The sequence below is a fragment of the Salvelinus sp. IW2-2015 genome, linkage group LG26, assembly GCF_002910315.2.
Source record: "Salvelinus sp. IW2-2015 linkage group LG26, ASM291031v2, whole genome shotgun sequence".
NCBI classification, from domain to species: Eukaryota; Metazoa; Chordata; class Actinopteri; order Salmoniformes; family Salmonidae; genus Salvelinus; species Salvelinus sp. IW2-2015.
In genome coordinates, this window is record NC_036866.1 from 14,181,472 (window position 1) to 14,207,166 (window position 25,695).

The 25,695-nt window shown below is 43.5% G+C and overlaps 1 protein-coding gene across 4 annotated transcripts in view; it reads right to left on the reverse strand.

Moving 5' to 3' along the window:
* Positions 1-25,695, reverse strand: part of LOC111952830 (serine/threonine-protein kinase STK11) — a 42,985-nt gene that overhangs the window by 5,155 nt on the left and 12,135 nt on the right. For all 4 annotated transcript variants that reach the window (XM_023971760.2, XM_023971759.2, XM_023971763.2 and 1 more), the window contains one exon: positions 12,926-13,125. In XM_023971760.2, the coding sequence (XP_023827528.1) occupies positions 12,926-13,125 (200 nt within the window). The remainder of the gene's footprint in view (positions 1-12,925; positions 13,126-25,695) is intronic.

The window sequence follows — 25,695 nt, forward strand, 5'->3', positions numbered from 1 at the left end:
AGATGGCTCCCTAGAGAAACATACAGTATGCTGTCAGCCATCTTGTTAGACTCCGGGTAGAAGTCGGCTTTATGCACAAATCTAGGATCAGCTTACTCCCCCAAACCATTAGGAGGAAATGACAAATTGACATTAGATCTGTGTCAGATACTGTAAGTGTCTAGTAGGAGGAACTTTTTCCTTCTCACCTCCACACACTGTTAGAAACAGGTCAGAGTAACCAAGATAATGAGGGAGGTGAGCACAGAGAAGCTTTGAACAACAGTTTGTAGACAGACAGAAAGTGCTGGGAGACTTGCTAAATGTGAGCCTACTTTTACTGTGTGCTTTTACAAAATGTAGGCTTATTTTTAACTTGTGCTTCTGTGGTTTTCATTTTTACAGAGATGGTTGATGACAGGCGCTTTTGACTGACTGGCTAATTTCTAAGATTCTTTTATTAGGACATTTTGCATAGAAATCAAAAATTGCAATTCACAAACACAAGAAAAAGCACATTCACACATTAACTGTCAATAAAAATAAAAATGTCTCGCCTACAGAGAACATATTTAATTTCAAAGTGTTTCATGCTATTTCTGTGCTCTTCACTGTGTGAAAGCACAACCTAAAACAGCCTGCTTCATTTACAGCTGATATAGTTCTATCCACTAGCACAGCTATCTACATATAGCAAACAGCATTCCCACTAGCACAGAGCACGGCTATCTACATATAGCAAACAGTATTCCCACTAGCACAGAGCACAGCTATCTACATATAGCAAACAGTATTCCCACTAGCACAGAGCACAGCTATCTACATATAGCAAACAGTATTCCCACTAGCACAGAGCAAGCTATCTACATATAGCAAACAGTATTCCCACTAGCACAGAGCACAGCTATCTACATATAGCAAACAGTATTCCACTAGCACAGAGCACAGCTATCTACATATAGCAAACAGATTCCCACTAGCACAGAGCACAGCTATCTACATATAGCAAACAGTATTCCCACTAGCACAGAGCACAGCTATCTACATATAGCAAACAGTATTCCCACTAGCACAGAGCACAGCTATCTACATATAGGGCCAGTTTTCCCAGACACAAATTAACACTAGTCCTAAACTAAAAATCATGTTCAATTGAGATTCTTAACTGAAAATGTGTTTTTTTTGTCCAAGACTAGACTTCTGTGTCCCAGTAAACCGTCCCCTAGTGTAGAGTAGCTGATCCACACTGAAGTTGTTCAACAACAGAACTTCAGACAGGAAACCCACGTATTAGGTGACAACACATGTGGTCTTGGCATTAGCCTCTGCTCCTTCAGGGGAGCTCACTGCCAGAGCAATGCATCAATGATTACCATTATTAATYAACTACAGGCAGTGATTGAGATATATACCAATTCCCCTCTGAGAAGAAAAGCAGCCAAACAGGAGCAGGCTGGGGTGCAGGTGAGCTAACAGAAAACAGACTAGTATAGAGAGTAGCAGCAGTAGTTACAGCAGCAGCAATACTACATGACAATAACTCAAACTACATGACAATAATAATAATGAAGAGTCATGATTTTTCATGAATTGGGCGATGAGTTGGCCCTGATGTGAACACAGGTTCACAAAGCACCAGATGACTAAAGCCACACTCATAACGACAATCATCCCCATAATTAACCAAAATGTACATCCGCACATTATTAGACTTGTTCAATCAGAAATCCAAGCGCTCTGGGCATTCTCAGCAAATGAATACCAGCTAAATGAAGTCTGTCTGGGCGCGCTCTCTCTTCCTTTATCCCCCCCTGTGAAGCTGTCGACACTGGGCTTACTGATTAGCCTGGGCCATAAATAAGTAATCAAAGGCAGCACAGCGACACTCGGGTTGCCCTCATCAAACTCCCCGTCACAGCGCCTCTCTACCATCATTGACTCACGACTCTAACAGTGGCTGACCTGTAAAGACCTGCATCTGCCACCCCCTCTTTGACGACAGCAAAGATGACAAAAGAAAAGGTAGAATCATACGGTGTCAGAGCAGAGCGGGAGGGAGGAAAGGAGGGAGAGAAGGAAGAGGGAGGGATATACAGTGCAAGTGTGACTAAACTGACCGCAGCGGGATGACTCACCCAGTTGCCATGGCAACTTAAACACTCGCTACTCTCTAATCGGCAATTTCAAACTGCTGCTTCTGGAGCCGGCGAGCGGAGGGAGGAGGGGGAATGTATGTTTGTGGAAATCATTGTAATAAGTGGTGGTGGTGTTGTGTGTGGGCACAAACTGAGCAAGAAAGGCTGATACGGGGGTCACAAACCAGGACGTTTGACGTCAAATACACCACAGGCCATATGCACACCTCCCTCTCTTTCTCAAAAACACCTCACCGCTCTAATGTAGTCAAGCTATGGCTCCCTCTATAGTGGGATGCATTGTTGCACAGTAAGAGTTGGTGCTGCTGAGGTGGTTTCTAGTCTCTAGATAAGCAGCGGTGGTATACTGAGCTTCCCTACACACATATAAACCCCTTAGGAATTCTAAAACCTCTTAATGCTTCAGCCTTCAGCGGAATGACAAAGAGAGAGCGCGAGAGAGAGGGAAAGATACAGAGATAGAAAGATATGGATTAATGGAGGAATGATGAAGAATACAGGACTGTGTGTTGTGTAGTATAGGAGGCTCAGACTGGGGAGGAGTTGGGCTGGAAAATAGATTACTATATGAACAAATTTAAACTCAATTGAATTTGCAAATTTCTATAACACTTCTACATACTCACTGTAGTTCTTCTTTCTCACAAATCAGCCTCCCAACAGGCATTGCCCTACAAAGCCACGCAAGTACAAATGATTGTGATTCCAGTTATTTTGAAGCTCTATTCTACATGTTTTAACAGCCACAGCATGGCACAGAGAGCAGACACACAACAGATGGCAGCAAGGGAAAATGAAAGTATAGTGGGTATCATTTCACAAATACCTTCCACAGGCCGCCCAACAGCGGAAGCAGCGGTGAATCAAATCGAAAATACAAATCATCTTTTTGTGCTTCCCTTTGAAGGGGAGAGGTGGAAATGATATTTTCCCCCAACATAAACAAGATTCAGGTTTAAATGGGCTTAACTTTGATTAATCGGCAACACATAATGCACAAGAAACCCCAGCAGACAAATTAAAGACTGCTGTGTAGGGGAGGAAAGGTAATTGAGGGAAAGAAGAAATACGTGATGGATAGTCCCGCTCCATGTTGTTCTCATGTAATTGGTAAGGCCAGATTGGACACGTTATCACAGTTCAAGCAAGCTCATAAAACTCTATTGTGGAAAGATGAATAATGTAATCTACTTGAAAGTTAATATAATAAAACAATTTCCATCACTTCTTATCTCTAATATAAGACAAGAAAGAAAAACTAGGAATGATTGAATGAGTGTTGATTTTGAACTTCACTGTGTTATCAGAGAGGAGGCAGTTTGGGCAGTCTTTTATATGATGACTCAGGTAGGCTAATCACTGCAGTCAATAGGAAAAATTAGCAAATAAACCCAAAACTAACCCACTAGAATGAGTCATTAAAACAGGCAAGTAGCTGTATGGTCTTATGGCATCTATCAAATGTACTGCTCAGTGAAAAATCTGAAGATTACAGGGACAAAGGAAGAATCAGATTTCAGATTGTATGGCATCTAGGAATCTAATCTAATCTTTTGATGTCAAATGACTGATGTGCTTTTTGTATTCATTCAATACTGGATCCCTCCCGTTTTGAGGTTCTGAAATGTATAGTAGGCTATAGCCTTGAAATACATTGATTTCTGTGTAGTGTGCCCTACATCACAGCCAGTGCCTAGGGCTTTAGCAGTGGGCCAAGAACGACTATACTGTGTCTCTAACCAGAGCCATGACACCAACAACATGCAGTAATTAGCCAAGGCAGGCGAGGACATATTGAGTGCTTCTAGCACCTTATGTTACAAAACAAGTACAAGACAGCAACATAAGTCTACCTTCAGGCCACAACTACTGATATACCAGCCTGTCACATTCAACAATGTTAGTGCCAATGTCATCAAATATAATGAATCAGATATCATGTGAAAGTCCAGGCAAGCACATCACAGCATCTGCCTTGTGTTACTAAGAGAGAAGTTGACTGAGTGATTAGAGAAAGAAATGAGTTCTTCCATGGAAAGTGGAAATGAACCCCATGACCAAGTCCATGGACATTCTCTGAGCCTGACGTAGTCAGCTTCACCTGCTCTGCTGCTTCCTCCATGGACATTCTCTGAGCCTGATGTCAGCTTACCTGCTCTGCTGCTTCTCCATGGACATTCTCTCTGAGCCCTGACGCAGTCAACTTCACCTGCTCTGCTGCTTCCTCCATGGACATTCTCTGAGCCTGACGCCAGTCAGCTTCACCTGCTCTGCTGCTTCCTCCATGGACATTCTCTTGAGCCTGATGTAGTCAGCTTCACCTGCTCTGCTCCTTCCTCCATCCATTCTCTGAACCTGACGCAGTTACTTCACCTGCTCTGCTCTTCCTCCATGACATTCTCTGAGCCTGATGTAGTCAGCTTCACCTGCTCTCGCTCCTTCCTCCTATGGATCCCTCTCTGAGCTGACGTAGTCAGCTTTCACCTGCTCTGCTGCTTCCTCCATGGACATTCTCTGAGCCTGACGTAGTTTTCAGTCCTTCACCTTGCTCTGCTGCTTCCTCCATGGACATTCTCTGAAGCCTGACGCAGTCAACTTCACCTGCTCTGCTCTTCCTCATGGACATTCTTGAGCCTGACGCAGTCAGCTCACCTCTCTGCTTTCCTCCATGGACATTCTCTTGAGCCTGATGTAGTCAGCTTCACCTGCTCTGCTCCTTCCTCCATGGACATTCTCGAACCTGACGCAGTCAACTTCACCTGCTCTGCTCCTTCCTCCATGGACATTCTCTGAGCCTGACGCAGTCAACTTCACCTCCTCTGCTCCTCCTCCATGGACATTCTCTGAGCCTGACGTAGTGACTTCACTGCTCTGCTTCTTCCCTCATGGACATTCTCTGAGCCTGCACGTATGAACTTCACCTGCTCTGCTCCTTCCTCCATGGACATTCTCTGAGCCTGACGCAGCAACTTCACCTGCTCTGCTCCTTCCTCCATGGGACATTCTCTGAGCCTGACGTAGTCAACTTCACCTCCTCTGCTCCTTCTCATGGACATTCTCTGAGCCTGATGCAGTCAACTTTACCTCCTCTGCTCCCTCCTCTGGACATTCTCTGAGCCTGACGTAGTGAACTCATGCTCTGCTTCTTCCTCCATGGACATTCTCTGAGCTGACGTAGTGACTTCAACCTGCTCTGCTCCTTCCTCCATGGACAATTCTCTGAGCCTGACGCAGTCAACTTCACCTGCTCTGCTCCTTCCTCCATGGACATTCTCTGAGCCTGACGTAGTCAATTCCCCTGCTCTGCTCTTTCCTCCATGGACATTCTCTGAGCCTGACGTAGTCAACTTCACCTGCTCTGCTCCTTCCTCCATGGACATTCTCTGAGCCTGACGTAGTCAACTTCACCTGCTCTGCTCCCTCCTCCTCCAGACTCCTCTCCTATCAGCTCTGACCTTGTTCAATCACTAGTCTCAGCCTGGACAAAGTGACTCACTGGTCCATAGTGGCTACCAGCCCACATACGCACTAGGCTGACGCAATCACAGACAGACTGACAGACAGCAGCTTGATCAGATCCTCTGCAGCGATGGACACACCAGAACACAAACACAGAGAGATAACAATCCAATCCATACAAAGGAAAAAAGTTCAGTGAGAAGCGAGTAAAACTTTGATTTGAGGATGTGGGCTCTGACGCATGACATAACTGCCGTGTTAATGACACCACTACAGAAGGCTAACTGACAAAGGATTGTGCATCCATGCCAAACAGTGCTTTTGTCATTCAAAAAATAAAAAAATATCCAAAAGAAAACACATAACATTGACATTTGTCTTAGTGTGGGTCCCCAAGTAGGTCCTAGTGCTGCACAATATCAGCAGCATCTGGTTGGCTCCACCAGGTCTGCCTGTCTCCTCTCCTGCACTAGATAAGGCTCTGGCTATTGGCAACATCACATTATTATGACAGAGACAAAGAGGAGAGGGGAGGAAAAGAGAGGGGGTGGAGGGACTTCATTAATGCCATTTCTCCCTTAAGGTGAAACATTTTGGGAAACTAATAGGTCTAGCAGGTCTATACTGAAGTAAGAACCGGCTGACGCAACGCTGCTGTTTCATGTGTTGCTCATGTTTTAAACATCCTTCAAATAAAAAATGTGCTTTGATGTGAATATGGCATTTTAACAATCATATCCTAAAAACAGGACAGGTCAAAGTAAAATGCAAAACATGTAATGGAGTTTGTATCTGTACATTTTTGACGAGATGATCATAGGGAAAAACACAATACTTCTGCATTACCCGCTGTGTAAACACATTGATTCTCATTGCAAACAGGCTCAGGATAACTCCTGATACAGTTGGATAGCTGACATTCAGAGCTTAAAGCTGCAATATGTAACTTTTTGGGTGATTCACATAGATAATGTSAGTTACAGATCTGCCATTCTCATTGAAAGCAAGCCTAAGAAGCGGTAGATCTGTTCTATGTGTTATAGATCTGTCATTCTCATTTGAAAGCAAAGGCCTAAGAAGCGGATAGATCTTGTTCTATGTTTATTAGATCTGTTCAGTTCTCATTGAAAGCAAAGCCTAAGAAGCAGTAGATCTGGTCTATGTGTTATAGATCTGTCATTCTCATTGAAAAGCAAGCCTAAGAAGCAGTAGATCTGTTCTATGGTTATGAGATCTGCATTCTCATTGAAAGCAAGCCTAAGAAGCGGTAGGATCTGTTCTATGATGTTATAGATCTGCCATTCTCATTGAAAGCAAGCCTAAGAAGCGGTAGACTGTTCTATGGTTATAGATCTGCCATTCTCATTGAAAGCAAGCCTAAGAAGCGGTAGATCTGTTCTATGTGTTATAGATCTGTCCATTCTCATGAAAGCAAGCCTAAGAAGCGGTAGATCTGTTCTATGTGTTATAGATCTGTCATTTCTCATTGAAAAGCAAGCCTAAGAAGCGGTAGATCTGTTCTATGTGTTATAGATCTGTCATTCTCATTGAAAGCAAGCCTAAGAAGCGGTAGATCTGTTCTATGTGTTYGATTTTATTGCTGCCCGTTCTTACATTTTGTTTGGGAGTCTTTTACTTTCGGGTTTTGTACACCAGTTTCAAACAGCTAAAATACAATATTTTCATTTATGGAAAATATATTTCACAGCGGTTTAGATGTTACAATGATTCTCCACACAATGACTGCTTGTTTTGTCACATACAGTAAACTGAAATTAGGCGCACTACTGAAATTTTAGCAACCAGGAAATGGTGGAGAGATTTCTGCATATTGTATCTTTAAATAGCCAAATTGATTAGTCACAGGAATCAGGACTAATAAAGCCAATGCAACTAACCATTTCACAAACGTTAGGCCTACCACATGGATGGCCATTCATAAAATTAAATTGTGGGTCGACACTGTAGGCTACACTACAGTAAGCACAGACCAACGCCGATGTCATTTTTTAAATAAATGGTGCAGTCTAGACCTTCCTTGAGTTCAACAGACAGACCGGACCAAATCTGAACCAATCATAGACATCCACATTGATTGAACTGGCCAGACATTAAAATAAATTATTTAGGCTATATTATTATCCTATTATTTCAAGGCTATAGCCTACAAATAAATAAACTGAAGTATTTGCGAGTGCGACACACTAGGCTGGCAGGAACATTATAGTGCTCAGCATTTAAACATTGTATTAAATCATTATAGTCCATAAATTGCGCATATAGGCTGTGACTTAGACTTAAATAAAAATGAACCAAAAAACGCCTTATTAGGCATGAGTTTGGTCACAGTCTGTGGCTTCAGACTCATGTGATGGTGCCTGGAGAGTAGGCCAGCAGCAGAGAATACCCTCTCCGCACTCGCAAAGCCACTGAGGATGCTAAATACCCTTCGGGCCACTCTTGTCCGACTGGGCAGAGATGCGGAGTTGTATTTTTATTTCTATAGGCAGGCCTAAAAAAATGTATTTAGGTCAAATAACCCTAATAAAACAGAAAGCTCCTTGAAAGAGGTAATATTTCAGGCCTACAGGGGCAAAATCAATGACAGCGTATTATATATACTGAAAAAGATATATAAGGCAACAGTTTCAAAGATTTTACTGAGTTACTGTTCATATAAGGAAATCAGTCAATTGAAATAAATGAATTAGGCCCTAATCTATGGATTTCACATGACTGGGCAGGGGCACAGCCATGGGTGGGCCTGGGAAGGCATAGGCCCACCCACTTGGGAGCCGGGTCCACCCACTTGGGAGCAAGGCCCAGCCAATCAGAATGAGTTTTCCCCCACAAAAGGGCTTTATTACAGACATAAATACTCCTCAGCATCCCCCTCCCCCTCAGACGATCCCACAGGTGAAGAAGCCAGATGTGGAGGTCCTGGGCTGGCGTGGTTACACGTGGTCTGCGGTTGTGAGGCCGGTTGGACGTACTGACAAATTCTCTAAAATGACATTGAAGGGGGCTTATGGAAGAGAAATTAACATTAAATTCTCTGGCAACAGCTCTGTTGGACATTCCTGCAGTCAGCATATCAATTGCACGCTCCCTCAAAACTTGAGAGATCTGTGGCATTGTGTTGTGTAACAAAACTGCACATTATAAAGTGGCCTTTTATTTTCCCCAGCGCAAGGTGCACCTGTTTAATGATCATGCTGTTAAATCAGCTTCTTGATATGCCACACCGGTCAGGTGGATGGATTATCTTGGCAAAGGATAAATGCTCACTAACAAGGATGTAAACAAATTTGTGCACAAAATTTGAGAGAAACATTTCTGTGCATATGGAACATTTCTGGGATCTTATTTCAGCTCATGAAAAAGGGGTTTACATGTTGCGTTTATATTTTTATTCAGTATATATAATAGAACGAAAATGAACACTTAAGAGATCTGATTTTTAGTTTAGAAATACTTTGCTACAATGACACACTTAGCTAGCTAGCCACCTCCTTCCTTTCTGTTAGCATGTACACATAGTAAGTACCCATCATGCTTGCGAGATATGTGTCTTTTCAGATCTCACAATGATTATTTAGTCGTAGACACTACATCATTGCACTCCCTCTCTTGCTCTTGGTCCACCTCATCTTGTAAGTCACCTTGATTTTTAACCTGTTTGTTTTATCAGTTTCTTTATGAAAATATTTAGCGAACTCCATGACAGTAGATAAAGCAAGGGGCTATAGCAGCACACAAGTAGCCTACAAATGCATGCTGGGCTGGGCATGCCCAGAGCTCGTGAAGTGAGCACTACTGGAGTGTGCAAGAAGGCCGACGGTCCAGCCTTTGGCAAACCCGCTCTGCGCTCCAGTCAAATTGGGCACACTCCACACCTTGCTCTACTCCAGCTCCGCTCACATACTCTGTCCAGGACCTCTACAACAAGCAGTGTCAGATGAAGGCCCAAGAAATTGTCAAAGACTCCAGTCACCCAAGCTATAGACTGTTCTCTCTGCTACCACATGGCAAGCGGTACCAGTGCACCAAGTCTGCAACCAGCAGGACCCTGAACAGCTTCTACCCCCAAGCCATAAGACTGCTAAACAAGACTGCTAAATAGCTAATCAAATGGCTACCCGGACAACCTGCATTGACACTTTTTGGACTAACTTTCTTGCACACACACTGGACACGCACACTGGACACACAGCTGCTACTGTCTATTATCTATCCTGTTGCCTAGTCACTTTACCCCTACTTACAGTACCAGTCGCAAGTTTGGACATACTGTCACGTTCTGACCATAGTTCCTTTTTTATGTCTTTCTTTTGGTTTGGTCAGGGCGTGAGTTGGGGTGGGCATTCTATGTTGTTTTGCTATGTTTTCCATTTCTGTGTTTGGCCTGGTATGGTTCTCAATCAGAGGCAGCTGTCGATCGTTGTCTCTGATTGAGAATCATACTTAGGTGGCCTGTTTTCCCCATTTTGGTTGTGGGTGATTGTTTTCTGTTTTGTGCATATTCCTTACAGAACTGTTTCGGTTTCGTTCTCGCTCTTTATTATTTTTGTAATTTCAGTGTTCAGTTTATTTTGTTTATTAAAATGAACACTTACCACGCTGCACCTTGGTCCTCTTCTCCTTCACCAGACAAAAATCGTTACACATACCTACTTATTCAAGGGATTTTCTTTATTTTTACATTGTAGAATTGTCACGGTTTTCTTCCTGGGATGAAGGAGAGGACCAAAATGCAGCGCGGCTAGTGTTCAACATGTTTAATAGACGAATAAACGGTAACACTACTACAAGTAACAAAATAACAAATGTGAAAACCGAGACAGCCCTATCTGGTGCAGACAAAAACACAGAGACAGGAAACAATCACCCACAAAATCCCAACACAAAACAAGCCTCCTATATATGATTCTCAATCAGGGACAACGATTGACAGCTGCCTCTGATTGAGAACCATATTAGGCTGGACACAGAAACAGACRAACTAGACACACAACATAGAATTCCCACCCAGCTCACGTCCTGACCAACACTAAACAAGCAAAACACATAAGAACTCTGGTCAGGACGTTACAAGAATAATAGTGAAGACATCAAAACTATGAAAAAAACATATGAAATCATGTAGTAACCAAAAAAGTGTTAAACAAATCAAAATATATTTTATATTTGAAATCCTTCAAAGTAGCCACCCTTTGCCTTGATGACAGCTTTGCACACTCTTGGCATTCTCTCAACCAGATGCATGAGTTAGTCACCTGTAATGCATCTCAATTAACAGGTGTGCCTTGTTAAAAGTTAATTTGTGAAATTTCTTTCCTTCTTAATGCGTTTGAGCCAATTAGTTGTGTTGGTAGGGGTGGTATACGGAAGATAGCCCTATTTGGTAAAAGACCAAGTCCATATTATGGCAAGAACAGCTCAAATAAGCAAAGAGAAACAACAGTCCATCATTACTTTAAGACATGAAGGTCAATCAATCTGGAACATTTCTAGAACTTTAAAAGTTTCTTCAAGTGCAGTTGCAAAAACCATCAAGCGCTATGGTGAAACAGGCTCTCATGAGGACCACAACAGGAAGACCCAGAGATACCTCTGTTGCAAAGGATACGTTCATTAGCCTCAGAAATTGCAGCCCAAATAAATGCTAGAGTTCAAATAACAGACACATATCAACATCAACTGTTCAGAGGAGACTGCGTGAATCAGGCCTTCATGGTCGAATTGGTGCAAAGAAACCACTACTAAAGGACACCAATAATAAGAAGAGACTTGCTTGGGCCAAGAAACACGAGCAATGGACATTAGACCGGTGTAAATCTGTCCTTTGGTCTGTTGAGTCCAAATTTGAGATTTTTGGTTGCAACCGCCGTGTCTATGTGAGACGCAGAGTAAATGAACGGAGCTCCGCATGTGTGGTTCTCACCGTGAAGCATGGAGGAGGTGTGATGGTGTGGGTGTGCTTTGCTGGTGACACTGTCATGATTTATTTAGAATTCAAGGCACACTTAACCAGCATTGCTACCACAGCATTCTGCGGCGATACGCCAACCCATCTGGTTTGCACTTAGTGGGACTCATTTGTTTTTCAACAGAACAATGACCCAAAACACACCTCCAGGCTGTGTAAGGGCTATTTGACCAAGGAGGAGAGTGATGGAGTGCTGCATCAGATGACCTGGCCTCCACAATCACCCGACCTCAACCCAATTGAGATGGTTTGCGAGCAGCCAACAGTGCTCAGCACATGTGTGGAACTTTAAATAATGCCACTTTAATAATGTTTACATATCTTACATTACTCATATGTATATACTGTATTTTATACCATCTATCGCACCTTGCCTATGCCGCTCGGCCATCGCTCATCCAGTTATTATATGTACATATTCTCATTCATCCCTTTCAGATTTGTGTGTATTAGGTAGTTGTTGGGGAATTGTTAGATTACTTGTTAGATATTACTGCACTGTCGGAACCAGAAGCACAAGCATTTCGCTACATTCACATTAACATCTGCTAACCATGTGTATGTGACCAATACATTTTGATTTGAAACTCTGTTGGAAAAGCATTCCAGATTGAGAGAATGCCAAGAGTGTGCAAAGCTGTCATCAAGGCAAAGGGTGGCTACTTTGAAGAATCTCAAATAGACTATTTGATTTGTTTAACACTTTTTTGGTTACTACATGATCTTTTACATTTTATTTAACTAGGCATTTCATGTGTTATTTCATAGTTTTGATGTTTTCACTGTTACTCAACAATGTCGAAAAGAGTAAAATAAAGAAAAACCCTTGAATGAGTAGGTGTGTCCAAACTTTGACTGATACTGTAAATGTACATAGCTACCTCAATTACCTCGTACCCCTGCACATCGACTCGGTACTGGTAATCCCTGTATAGAGCCATGTTATTTTTTACTCGTTATTGTTATTCGTTATTCACTGTGTATTTATTCCTGATGGCACTATTTAAATGGTTTATCTTTAACTCTGCATTGTTGGAAAAAGAACCTGTACAGTAAGTAAGCATTTCACTGTTAGTCTACACCTGTTGTTTGCAAAGAATGTGACAAAGAAATGTTATCACTCAAATTCTCTCTCCCAATAACCCTCACTCTCCACCTCAACATCTCTCCACCTCCCCTTCCCTCCATCCATCCTGTGTCTCTCACCTTGCATAGCAAAACCCTGGCTGGAAATGTGGCTTTCTCCATATAGCAGCTTGTCATCATCCTCCTAGTCCTTATAAAACATCACTCTATTAAGTCATAATCTCCATCCTTCTCTCCCTCCATATCCGTATCTCACCTGGCATAGTGAAACCCTGAGAGTAGATGTCTCCAGCTCCGTAGAAGAGTTCATCATCATCCTGGTCGTCCTGGTCGGTGTAGCCGTGCAGGTGCTCCAGGTAAGGCAGTACAGTCATGCTACGCCACGCATCCCTCCGGTCAGCACTGGGGGGCATTGGCATCAGAGGCTCCATGGCAGGGTGTTTCTTCCTCACCCAGCTGTAACACACAAAGATTGGTTTTAAGTTATGTGTGAACTTTAAATAATGCCACTTTAATAAGTGGTTGACATATCTTACATTACTCATATGTATATACTGTATTTTATACCATCTATCGCACCTTGCCTATGCCGCTCGGCCATCGCTCATCCATATATTTATATGTACATATTCTCATTCACCCCTTTCAGATTTGTGTGTATTAGGTACACAGTTGAAGTCGGAAGTTTACATACACCTTAGCCAAATACATAAAAACTCAGTTTCACAATTCCTGATATTTAATCCTAGTAAAAATTAATTGTCTTAGGTCAGTTAGGATCACCACTTTATTTTAAGAATGTGAAATGTCAGAATAATAGTAGAGAATGACTTATGAGAATTATTATTAATTTCAGCTTTTATTTCTTTCATCACATTCCCAGTGGGACAGAAGTTTACATGCACTCAATTAATATTTGGTAGCATTGCCTTTAAATTGTTTAACTTGGGTCAAACGTTTCAGGTAGCCTTCCACAAGCTTCCCACAATAAGTTGGGCGAATCTTGGCCCATTCCTCCTGACAGAGTTGGTGTAACTGAGTCAGGTTTGTAGGCCTCCTTGCTCGCACACACTTTTTCAGTTCTGCTCACAAATTTTCTATGGGATTGAGGTCAGGGCTTTGTGATGGCCACTCCAATACCTTGACGTTGTTGTCCTTAAGCCATTTTGCCACAACTTTGGAAGTATGCTTGGGGTCATTGTCCATTTGGAAGACCCATTTGCGACCACGCTTTAACTTCCTGACTGATGTCTTGAGATGTTGCTTCAATATATCCACATAATTTTCCTCCCTCATGATGCCATCTATAGCACCAGTCTCTCCTGCAGCAAAGCACCCCCACAACCTCATGCTGCCACCCCTGTGCTTCACGGTTGGGATGGTGTTCCTTGGCTTGCAAGCCTCCCCCTTTTTCCTCCAAACATAACGATGGTCATTATGGCCAAACAGTTCTCTTATTGTTTCATCAGACCAGAGGACATTTCTCCAAAAATTACAATCTTTGTCCCCATGTGCAGTTGCAAACCGTAGTCTGGCTGTTTTATGGTGGTTTTGGAGCAGTGGCTTCTTCCTTGCTGAGYGGCCTTTCAGGTTATGTCGATATAGGACTCGTTTTCCTGTGGATATAGATACTTTTGTACCTGTTTTCTCAAGCATCTTCACAAGGTCCTTTGCTGTTGTTCTGGGCTTGATTTGCACTTTTCCGCACCACAGTACGTTCATCTCCAGGAGACAGAACGCGTCTCCTTCCTGAGCGGTATGACGGCTGCGTGGTCCCATGGCGTTTATACTTGCGTACTATTGATGGTACAGATGAACGTGGTACCTTTTGGAAATTGCTCCCAAGGATGAACCAGACTTGTGGAAGTGTACAATTGTTTGTCTGAGGTCTTGGCTGATTTCTTTTGATTTTCCCATGATGTCAAGCAAAGAGGTACTGAGTTTGAAGGTAGGCCTTGAAATACATCCACAGGTACACATCCAGTTGACTCAAATTATGTCAATTAGCCTATCAGAAGCTTCTAAAGCCATGACATAATTTTCTGGAATTTTCCAAGCTGTTTAAAGACACAGTCAACTTAGTGAACGTACAAGTCTGACCCACTGGAATTGTGATACAGTGAATTATAAGTGAAATAATCTGTCTGTAAACAATTGTTAGAAACATTATTTGTGTCATGCACAAAGATGATGTCCTAACCGACTTGCAAAAACTATAGTTTGTTAACAAGAAATTTGTTGAGTGGTTGAAAAACTAGTTTTAATGACTTCAACCTAAGTGTATGTAAACTTCTGACTTCAACTGTATATGTTGTATATACACTACCGTTCAGAAGTTTGGGGTCACTTAGAAATGTCCTTGTTTTTGAAAGAAATGCAAAAAAAATTGTCCATTAAAATAACATCAAATAGATCAGAAATATAGTGTAGACATTGTTAATGTTGTAATGGAATATCTACATAGGCGTACAAAGGCCCATTTTCAGCAACCATCACTCCTGTGTTACAATGGCACGTTGTGTTAACTAATCCAAGTTTATAATTTTAAAAGGCTAATTAATCATTAGAAAACAGTGAAGAGGCGACTCCGGGATGCTGGCCTTCTAGGCAGGGTTCCTCTGTCCAGTGTGTGTTCTTTTGCCCATCTTAATCTTTTATTTTTATTGGCCAGTCTGAGATATAGCTTTTTCTTTGCAACTCTGCATAGAAGGCCAGCATTCCGGAGTCACCTTGTCACTGTTGATGTTAAGACTGGTGTTTTGCGGGTACTATTTAATGAAGCTGCCAGTTGAGGACTTGTGAGGGGTTTGTTTCTCAAACTAGACACTAATGTACTTGTCGTCTTGCTCAGTTGTGCACCGGGGCCTCCCACTCCTCTTTCTATTCTGGTTAGAGCCAGTTTGCGCTGTTCTGTGAAGGGAGTAGTACACAGCGTTGTACGAGATCTTCAGTTTCTTAGCAATTTCTYGCATGGAATAGCCTTCATTTCTCAGAACAAGAATAGACTGACGAGTTTCAGAAGAAAGTTTTATTTCTAGCCATTTTGAGCCTATAATCGAACCCACAAATGCTGATGCTCCAGATACTCAATTAGTCTAAAGAAGGCCAGTTGTATTGCTTCTTTAATCAGCACAACAGTTTTCAGCTGTGCTAACATAATTGCAAAAGGGTTTTCTAATGATCAATTAGCCTTTTAAAATGATAAACTTGGATTAGCTAACAAACCCTGCCATTGGAACAAATGTGTGATGGTTGCTGATAATGGGCCTCTGTATGCCTATGTAGATATTCCAGTAAAAATCATCAGTTTCCAGCTACAATATTCATTTACAACACTAACAATGTCTACACTGTATTTCTAATCAATTTTATGTTATATTAATGGATAAAAAAATCTTTCAAAAACAAGGACATTTCTAAGTGACCCCAAACTTTTGAACGGTAGTGTGTTTGATGTATTTATGCAGGGCTCATCTGAAAAAGAGTGTGTCGGTATGATTTCCCTGTCAAAATAATGGTTAAAATGTATTTATATACACATTAAAAGAAACACTAAAAAAACAGCTGGTCTCCCCCAATAGCGCAGGCCTTTTAAATATTGCGTAATAAGGAGACACCCGGTCCTCCATTACAATCATAATAATTTTACATGGAAATACTCAACTACTATTCTGATGTACAATACCGAGATTGTGCAGTCTAATAAGCCTACTCTTCAAGCCAGCTTTGAAGCCAAAACCTCCTTTCTTATCGCATTGGTCTAAATTACAGGACAACCAACTGACAAAGTTGACAAAGTCTTTGCAGCCAGGCAGGGTTTGCTCTGAAGTGGGCAGACTATGAGAGTGTGGATTGAGTACAACAAAAGCAGAGCTGCAACTCACAGCAATTGAGGGATGTGTCATGATAATTTTTATATTATTTAACTAGGTAAGTCAGTTAAGAACAAATTCTTATTTACAATGAAGGCCTAGGAACAGTGGGTTAACTGCCTTGTTCAGGGTCAGAATGACATATTTTTACCTTGTCAGCTCAGGGATTCAATCTAGCAACCTTTTGGTTACTGGCCCGATGCTCTAACCACTAGGCTACCTGCCACCCCCAATTGACCAAAGATTTATTCATTGTCATCCTCAGTGCAGTGTGTGTCATCATTACATCTCCTGCAGCTCAGTGTTCAACACCATAGTGCTCTCCAAGTTCATCGCTAAGGAAAGGACCCTGGCACTGAACACCTCCCTCTGCAACTGGATTTCCTGACGGACCGCCCCCAGGTGGTGAGTGTAGGCAACCACTCATTCTCCACGCTGACCCTCAACACAAGGGCCCCAGTGGTGCGTGCTTAGTGCCCTCCTGTACTCCCTGTTCACCCATGACTGCGTGGCTGCGCACGACTACAACTCCATCATTAAGTTTGCCAACGAAGCAACAGTGGTAGGCCTGATCACTGACAACGGGCAGCTTCTTTTCTCAGAGGTGTGAGTAATGGTAGAGAGAGAACTCTGTAGAGACCTTAGCCTTTTGTTTTGTAACAACACATGGAGCGGCAGTGACGACAGCCATACCATGGGGCAATAGAGGTAGGTGTGTGCGTGAAGCATGTTCTGAAAAGTGTGGCTATGTTTGTGCATATGAGTGTTTTCTGTACATTGTGTGTGCATCATTAACACACCTCTTTACATTCAATCTAAACCTCTGTACATTATCTTCCTCAGAGATCACTTTTTCCTTTATTATGGATTTCACATTACAGGGAATACAGATATACAGTACTTCTGTTGGACAGAGAGTGTCGATCAGAAAACAAAACCAGTCAGTATCTGGTGTGACCACCATTTGCCTCACGCAGCGTGACACATCTCCTTCGCATACAGTTGATCTGATTGTCGATTGTAGCCTGTGAAATGTTGTCCCACTCCTCTTCAATGGCTGTGCGAAGTCACTGGATATTGGCAGGAACTGGAACACGCTGTTATACACATCGATCCAGAGCATCCCAAACATGCTGAATGGGTGATGTGTTTGGTGAGTATGCAGGCCATGGAAGAACTGGGACATTTTCAACTTCCAGGAATTGTTTACAGATCCTTGCGACATTGGTCCTTGCATTATCATGCTGAAACATGAGGTGATGCTGATGAGTGGCACGACAATGGGCCTCAGGATCTGGTCACGGTATCTCTGTGCATTCAAATTGCCATTGATAAAATGCAATTGTGCTCGTTTTGACTGCCCATACCATAACCCCACCGCCACCATAGGGCACTCTGTTCACAACGTTGACATCAGCAAACCGCTCGCCCACATGACGCCATACACGTGGTCTGCGGTTGTGAGGCCGGTTGGACGCACTGCCAAATTCTCTAAAACATTGTTGGAAGTGGCTTATAGCAGAGAAATGAACATTAAAATTATCTGGCAACAGCTCTGGTGGACATTCCTGCAGTCAGCATGCCAATTGCACGCTCCCTCAAAACTTGAGACATCTGTGGCATTGTGTTGTGTGACAAAACTGCACATTTTAGAGTGGCCTTTTATTGTCCCCAGCACAAGGTGCACCTGTGTAATGATCATGCTGTTTAATCAGCTTCTTGATATGCCATTGGTGGATGGATTATCTTGGAAAAGGAGAAATGCTCACTAACAGGGATGTAAACAAATTTGTGCACAAAATTTGAGAGAAACATTTTTGTATGTATGGAACATTTCTGGAATCTTTTATTTTAGCTCATGAAACATGGGACCACTTTACATGTTCCGTTATATTTGTGTTCAGTGTATAAAGAAGGCTAACCAATGGAATAAGCCGTTACTTAAAACAACTGATATGTGTAATTGTGGTGTGCATTTAAGAGATGGCCGGTAAAATGTGTGTGTACAATAAGAAGCTGTGTGTAGGGTATGATAGTAAGTGGGTGTGTGTGTGTTCGATTGGACTGTCATTTCTCTTTGCTTATTTGAGCTCTTCTTGTCATAATATGGACTTGTTTTTTTATCAAATAGGGCTACCTTGTCACAACACAACCGATTGGCTCAAACACATTAAGAACTAAATACATTTCACAAATGAACTTTTAACAAGGCACACCTGTTAATTGAAATGCATTCCAGGTGACTAACTCATGAAGCTGGTTAAGAGAATGCCAAGAGTGTGCAAAGCTGTCATCAAGGCAAAGGGTGGCTACTTTGAAGAATTTCAAATATAAAAGATATTTGGATTTGTTTAACACATTTTTGGTTACTACATGATTCCATGTGTTATTTCATAGGTTGAATGTCTTCACTATTATTCTAATGTAGAAAATAGTAGAAATAAAGAAAAACCATTGAATGAGTAGGTGTGTCCAAACTTTTGACTGGTACTATTCTTGTCATTGGGGTTTTTGAACCCACAAGTCGTCGTGACATCGTCTGCCCTGTACGGAGATTGCGCACACCCAGTATCCAAACATGCAAACATCCAAACATGCAAACATGCATGGCTTGAGATACAGTCACCGGTCGAGTGTGTGTAGCTAGCTACCTAGTTTCAATATCAACAGTACTGCCAAGAAGCATAACGTTTGAGTAGCATTTAAAAACACCTGATTTAAATCATCATCATCATCATCATCAATATTCGATCTGGTTGGCTGATATGCGCCGCAGAGAGAGGAGCAGCTGCATCAACGGCCCTCCGACCCAACTCCATCCCTCCTTCAGTCGGGAGATGCACGTGTGTGTCAGGGCAGTAGCAACACAGCTAGTCTAGACTCTAGCTAACCACCATACACTAAAATATCCACACAAGCCACTAGCCGGCCAGCCAGCGATATATCATGAGTTAGAAGATTATTAATAATATGAAGTTATGTAAGAATTTTAAGAGCATTGAAGATAAATCACAAAAAGAAAATCTACGATCAGCTGATAGCCCACTCTCTTTCCCCAATGTCAGTCATGTCTTTAGGAGGCAATGTAACTAGCTTGCTTACAATTTGTGATGTGTGTTGTTGCAGAAATAAATAGGCCTATGCATAACATTTTATTTGCTACAGAGGCAGTTGGTAAGTTAGGAATTTAGACATACAGTATGAATTATGACAGTAATTTTTTTTCAAGAGCTGAGTGTGCCCTGTTTTTGTTTTGAGCACTTGATCCCGGTCTGTGCACGGCCTTGTGTGTGCGCACGGCCTTGTGTGTGTGTGTATGTGGGATAATAAGTGATCAAGCCTCCATAATGCAGCCTAGTGAAGCTGCTACACCTTAAGAATAGGGTGCACCTCAGGAGCCGGGACATTAAAGTTGCATTGACTAAGCATGGCTACTCTACCCATTGTAATTCCCCTTAATGTTAATATTTGCAGAGCTTGGAAATTTATTTTAAAGACCCATCTGCCCTTTTGCCAGGTGAAATATTTATACAGCTCTTTTTCCCCAGCTTCTATTTACTCCTCTTTATCCTTCCTTTCACCTTTTGGCATGACCACACGTGGAAGGACCACATGTTAAGGAGAGATTGATTAGATTCTGATTTATTAATTGTTATTACCTTTGGTATTAACATGCACTAAGATAGGTTAGGTGACACAGGACGCACCACATTCTATCATGGTGTCTAATCTATACCTGGAAGTGAAATAAACTTGTTCAAGTTAAACTCATTACATTTTAGTCGTTTAGCAGACGCTCTTATCCAGAGCAACTTACATTTAGTGCATTCATCTTAAGATGGCTAGGTGGGACCATTACATATCACAGGCATAGTAAGTACACGTTTCCTCAAAAGGGGGGGGGGATTATTTAAGATACTCTTTGAAGAGGTAGGATTTTCAGGTGCTTTTAGAAGATGGGCAGGAACTCTGCTGTCCTAGCTTTAGGGGGAAGGTGGTTCCACCATCGGGGTGCCAGGACAGAGAAGAGCTTGGACTGGGCTGAGCAGGAGCTACCCTCCTGTAGGAGTGAGATGGCCAAGAGACCAGAGGTGGCAGAACAGAGTGCTCGGGTTGGGGTGTAGGGTTTGAGCATAGCCTGAAGGTAGAGAGTGGCTGCAGCGTTCTGGATAAGTTGCAGTGGTTTGATGGCACAAGCGGGGAGCCCAGCCAACAGCGAGTTGCAGTAGTCTAGACGGGAGATGACAAGTGCCTGGATTAGAACCTTTGCCTCTTCCTGTGTGAGGTAGGGTCGTACTCTACGGATGTTGTAGAGCATGCTTTGATGTTTGCAGAGAATGACAGGGTGTTGTCCAGGGTCACGCCAAGGTTCTACGCACTCTGGGAGGGCGACACTGTTGAGTTATCAACCGTGATGGAGAGGTCTTTGAGCGGGCAGGCCTTCCCCGGGAGGAAAAGCAACTCTGTCTTGTCGAGGTTGAGCTTGAGGAGATGGGCTGACATCCAAGCTGAGGTATCTGCCAGGCATGCAGAGATGCGTGTCGCCACCTGGGTGTCAGGTGGAAGGAGGAAAGTAGTTGAGTGTCATCCGCATAGCAATGATAGGAGAGACCATGTGAGGATATGACGCAGCCATGTGACTTGGTGTATAGAGAGAAGAGGGGAGGGCCTAGAATAGAGCCCTGGGGGACACCAGTAGTGAGAGTACGTGGTGCAGACACAGATCCTCGCCACGTCACCTGGTAGGAGCGACCTGCAAGGTAAGCTGCAATCCAAGAGTGTGCAGAGCCTGAGACACCCAGCCCTGAGAGAGTGGAATGGAGGATCTGATGGTTCACAGTGTCGAAGGCAGCGGATAGATCTAGGAGGATGAGAACAGAGGAGCGAGAGTCAGCTTAGGCAGTGCAGAGCCTCCATGACACAGAAGACCCGTCCTGGTTAAGGTCAAGGAGATCGTTCTGAGAGAGATAACAAGAGTTTATCAGAGACAGCACGCTTAAGTGTTGTGGAAATAAAAGAAAGGGATACAAGGCTACAGGTTGAGGTCAGATGAGTCACATTTGCTACCATGTTAAAAAACCATGAATAACCTATTTTAATAACTGAATATTCAAAAAGCATACATTAGACATATCTAAACCATGAGAAACTTCCAATATAAAAAGTAACTACAAATGTTTCTATAACTAGGCTATAACTTCAACATACACTACCATTCCAGTTTGGGGTCACTTAGAATTGTCCTTGTTTTTGAAAGAAAAGCAATTTTTTGGTCCATTAAAATGACATCAAATTGATCAGAAATACAGTGTTAATATTGTAAATGACTAGTGTTGCTGGAAACAGCATATTTTTTTATGGAATATCTACATCTACATAATATCTACACTCAACTCCAAGATGGCGTAGCAGTAGGACGTGTGTGTTTGTCTTTGTCTTATACCGTGTCTTATCCAGTGTAAATATCCGGTCTTTTTCGTATCAATCTTAATCTCACTTTCTATCTACGAACTAAATATACTTTCCCTGCAACACGCCTCACCCAATGTGGTACAGATCTGCAATTTTTATTCCTTATAACTGGAACTTCCATCAGGAGCTAGCCAGCTAACTAGCTACTAGTTACCAACGGCTAGCGGTCTTCACCTTTTTCTCGGTCACCAGCCAGCCTTAGCTTGGATAACACCTGCCAGACTGCACAGCGCGATATCAGCCCAGAGCTTATTGTACTGCTTCTCTCTACAACATCACCGGATTCCTGCCGCTCCTGATCATTACACCGGATCATCGCAGCTAGCCAGCTGTTACTGTTAGCTAACGCCTCTGTCCCGAAGCAAGCACCAGCTAGCCTTGAGAGCTGGGCCCATATACCAGCTAATTCTAGGGCTACCTCCTACCGCCAACTGGGCTGTACCCTTTATTGTCGACACGGAGCCCCGCCAATCCATCACGACTGGACTGCTGACGTGATTGCCCGATGTGGTCTCAACAGGCTATTCTGTTACGATGTCGCCGAAGAACCATCTACTAGCCCCGGCCCGCTAGCTTTTCTGAACGCTGTGTCCCCTGCTCGCCTAGCGTAGTAGTGACTACCGACGGCACCCTGACTCACCTACTGCTGCTCTTTGACCCTATGATCACGCGGGCTACACCAGATGATGCCCCCTGGACTGTTTCAATAACACGGTACCTCATTTTGCTCTCCTGATCAACAACTGTGATGGCTTTATGCTCTCTCTAATGTCAATTTCCTTTGTCTTACTGCTGTCTTGGCTAGTTCTTCTTGTTTTATTTCACTGTAAGAGGCCTCAGTCCTTTTGTTCCAACCCACACACATGCGGAGACCTCACCTGACTTAACTGGTGCTCCAGAGACGAAACCTCTCTCATCGTCACTCAACGTCTAGGTTTACCTCCCTGTACTCACATCCTACCATACATTGCTGGAATTATGCCTGATCTTTTCTACCCGCCCAGAAAACTGCTCATTTTATTCTCCTGTCCCCAACGCACTAGACGACCAGTTCTTATAGCCTTTAGCCGTACCCTTATCCTACTACTTCTCTGGTGATGTAGAGGTTAACCCAGGCCCTGTAGCCCCAGTTCCACTCCTATTCCTCAGGCGCTATCATTTTGTCACGGCCGTCAAAAGAAGTGGACCAAGGTGCAGCGTGGTGAGCGTACATTTCTCTTTTATTTATAACAATGACGCCGAACAAACAATAAACACTACAAAAACAAACCGTGAAGCTAAAGGCTATGTGCCTTAAAGAAAGTCAATTTCCCACAAAGACGGGTGGAAAAAAGGGATACCTAAGTATGGTTCTCAATCAGAGACAACGATAGACAGCTGCCTCTGATTGAGAACACACCCGGCCAAACACAAAGAAATAGAAAACATAGAAATAAAGAAACTAGAAGCCCACCTAGTCACACCCTGGCCTAACCAAAATAGAGAATAAAAGCCTCTCTATGGCCAGGGCGTGACAGTACCCCCCCCCCCCCCCCCCCCCAAAGGTTTGCTGACTCAGGCCGCAAAACCTGACTCTAAAGGGGAGGGTCCGGGTGGGCTTCCTTTACGGCGGCGGCTCTGGTGCGGGACGTAGAACCCCCTCCGCCTGCCCCCACTTTGGTGGCGCCTCTGGTGCAGGGACCCTTGCCGCCGACCCCGGACTGGGGACCCTCGTAGCGGGCCCTGGACTGGGGACCCTCATAGCGGGCCCCGGACTGGGCACCCTCGTTGCGGGCCCAGGACTGAGCACCCTCGTTGCGGGCCCCGGACTGGGCACTCTCGCTGCGGGCCCCGGACTGGGCACCATCGTTGCGGGCCCCGGACTGGGCACCCTCGTTGCGTGCCCCGGACTGGGCACCCTCGTTGCAGGCCGAGGACTGGGCACCCACGTTGCGGGCCCCGGACTGGAGAATGTCGCTGGAGGCTCCGGACTGGAGAACGTCGCTGGAGGCTTTGTGCCATGACTCCTCACTGGAGGCTTCGTGCCATGGATCATCACTGGAGGCTTCGTGCCATGGATCATCACTGGAGGCTTCTTGCCATGGATCATCACTGGAGGCTTCTTGCCATGGATCATCACRCAGACGACACCGTTCTGTATACTTCTGGCCCTTCTTTGGACACTGTGTTAACAAACCTCAAAACGAGTTTCAATGCCATACAACACTCCTTCCGTGGCCTCCAAATGCAAGTAAAACTAAATGCATGCTCTTCAACCGATCGCTGCCCGCACCCGCTCGCCCGTCTAGCATCACTACTCTGGACGGTTCTGATTTAAAATATGTGGACAACTACAAATACCTATGTGTCTGGTTAGACTGTAAACTCTCCTTCCAAACTCATATTAAGCACCTCCAATCCAAAATTCAATCTAAAATTGGCTTCCTATTTCGCAACAAAGCATCCTTCACTCATGCTGCCAAACATACCCTCGTAAAACTGACTATCCTACTGATCCTTGACTTCGGAAATGTCATTTACAAAATAGCCTCCAACACTCTACTCAGCAAATTGGATGTAGTCTATCACAGTGCCATCCGTTTTAACACCAAAGCCCCATATACTACCCACCACTGCGACCTGTATGCTCTCATTGGCTGGCCCTCGCTTCATATTCGTCACCAAACCCACTGGCTCCAGGTCATCTATAAGTCTTTGCTAGGTAAAGCCCCACCTTATCTCAGCTCACTGGTCACCATAGCAGCACCCACCCGTAGCATGCGCTCCAGCAGGTATATTTCACTGGTCATCCCCAAAGCCAACTCCTCCTTTGGCCGCCTTTCCTTCCAGTTCTCTGCTGCTAATGACTGGAACAAATTGCAAAAATCACTGAAGCTGGAGTCTTATATCTCCCTCACTAACTTTAAGCATCAGATGTCAGAGCAGCTTACCGATCATTGCACCTGTACACAGCCCATCTGTAAATAGCCCACCCAACTACCTCATCCCCATATTGTTATTTTTTTGCACCCCAGTATCTCTACTTGCACATTCCTCTTCTGCACATCTATCACTCCAGTGTTTAATTGCTAAATTGTAAATATTTTCCCACTATGGCCTATTTATTGCCTTACCTCCCTAATCTTAATACATTTGCACACACTGTATATAGATTTTTCTATTGTGTTATTGACTGTATGTTTGTTTATCCCATGTGTAACTCTGTGTTCTTTGTGTCGCACCGCTTTGCTTTATCTTGGCCTGGTCGCAGTTGTAAATGAGAACTTGTTCTCAACTGGCCTACCTGGTTAAATAAAGGTGGAAGAAAATAAAAAATAGGCGTACAGAGGCCCATTATCAGCAACCATCACTCCTGTTTTCCAATGGCATGTTGTGTTAGCTAATCCAAGTTTATCATTTTAAAAGGCTAATTGATAATTAGAAAACAGTGAAGAGGCGACTCCAGGATGCTGGTCTTCTTGGCAGAGTTGCAAAGAAAAAGCCGTATCTCAGACTGGCCAATAAAAAGATTAAGATGGGCAAAAGAACACAGACACTGGATAGAGGAACTCCGCCTAGAAGGCAAGCATCCTGGAGTCGCCTCTTCATTGTTGACGTTGAGACTGGTGTTTTGTAGGTACTATTTATTGAAGCTGCCAGTTGAGGACTTGTGAGCCATCTGTTTCTCAAACTAGACACTCTA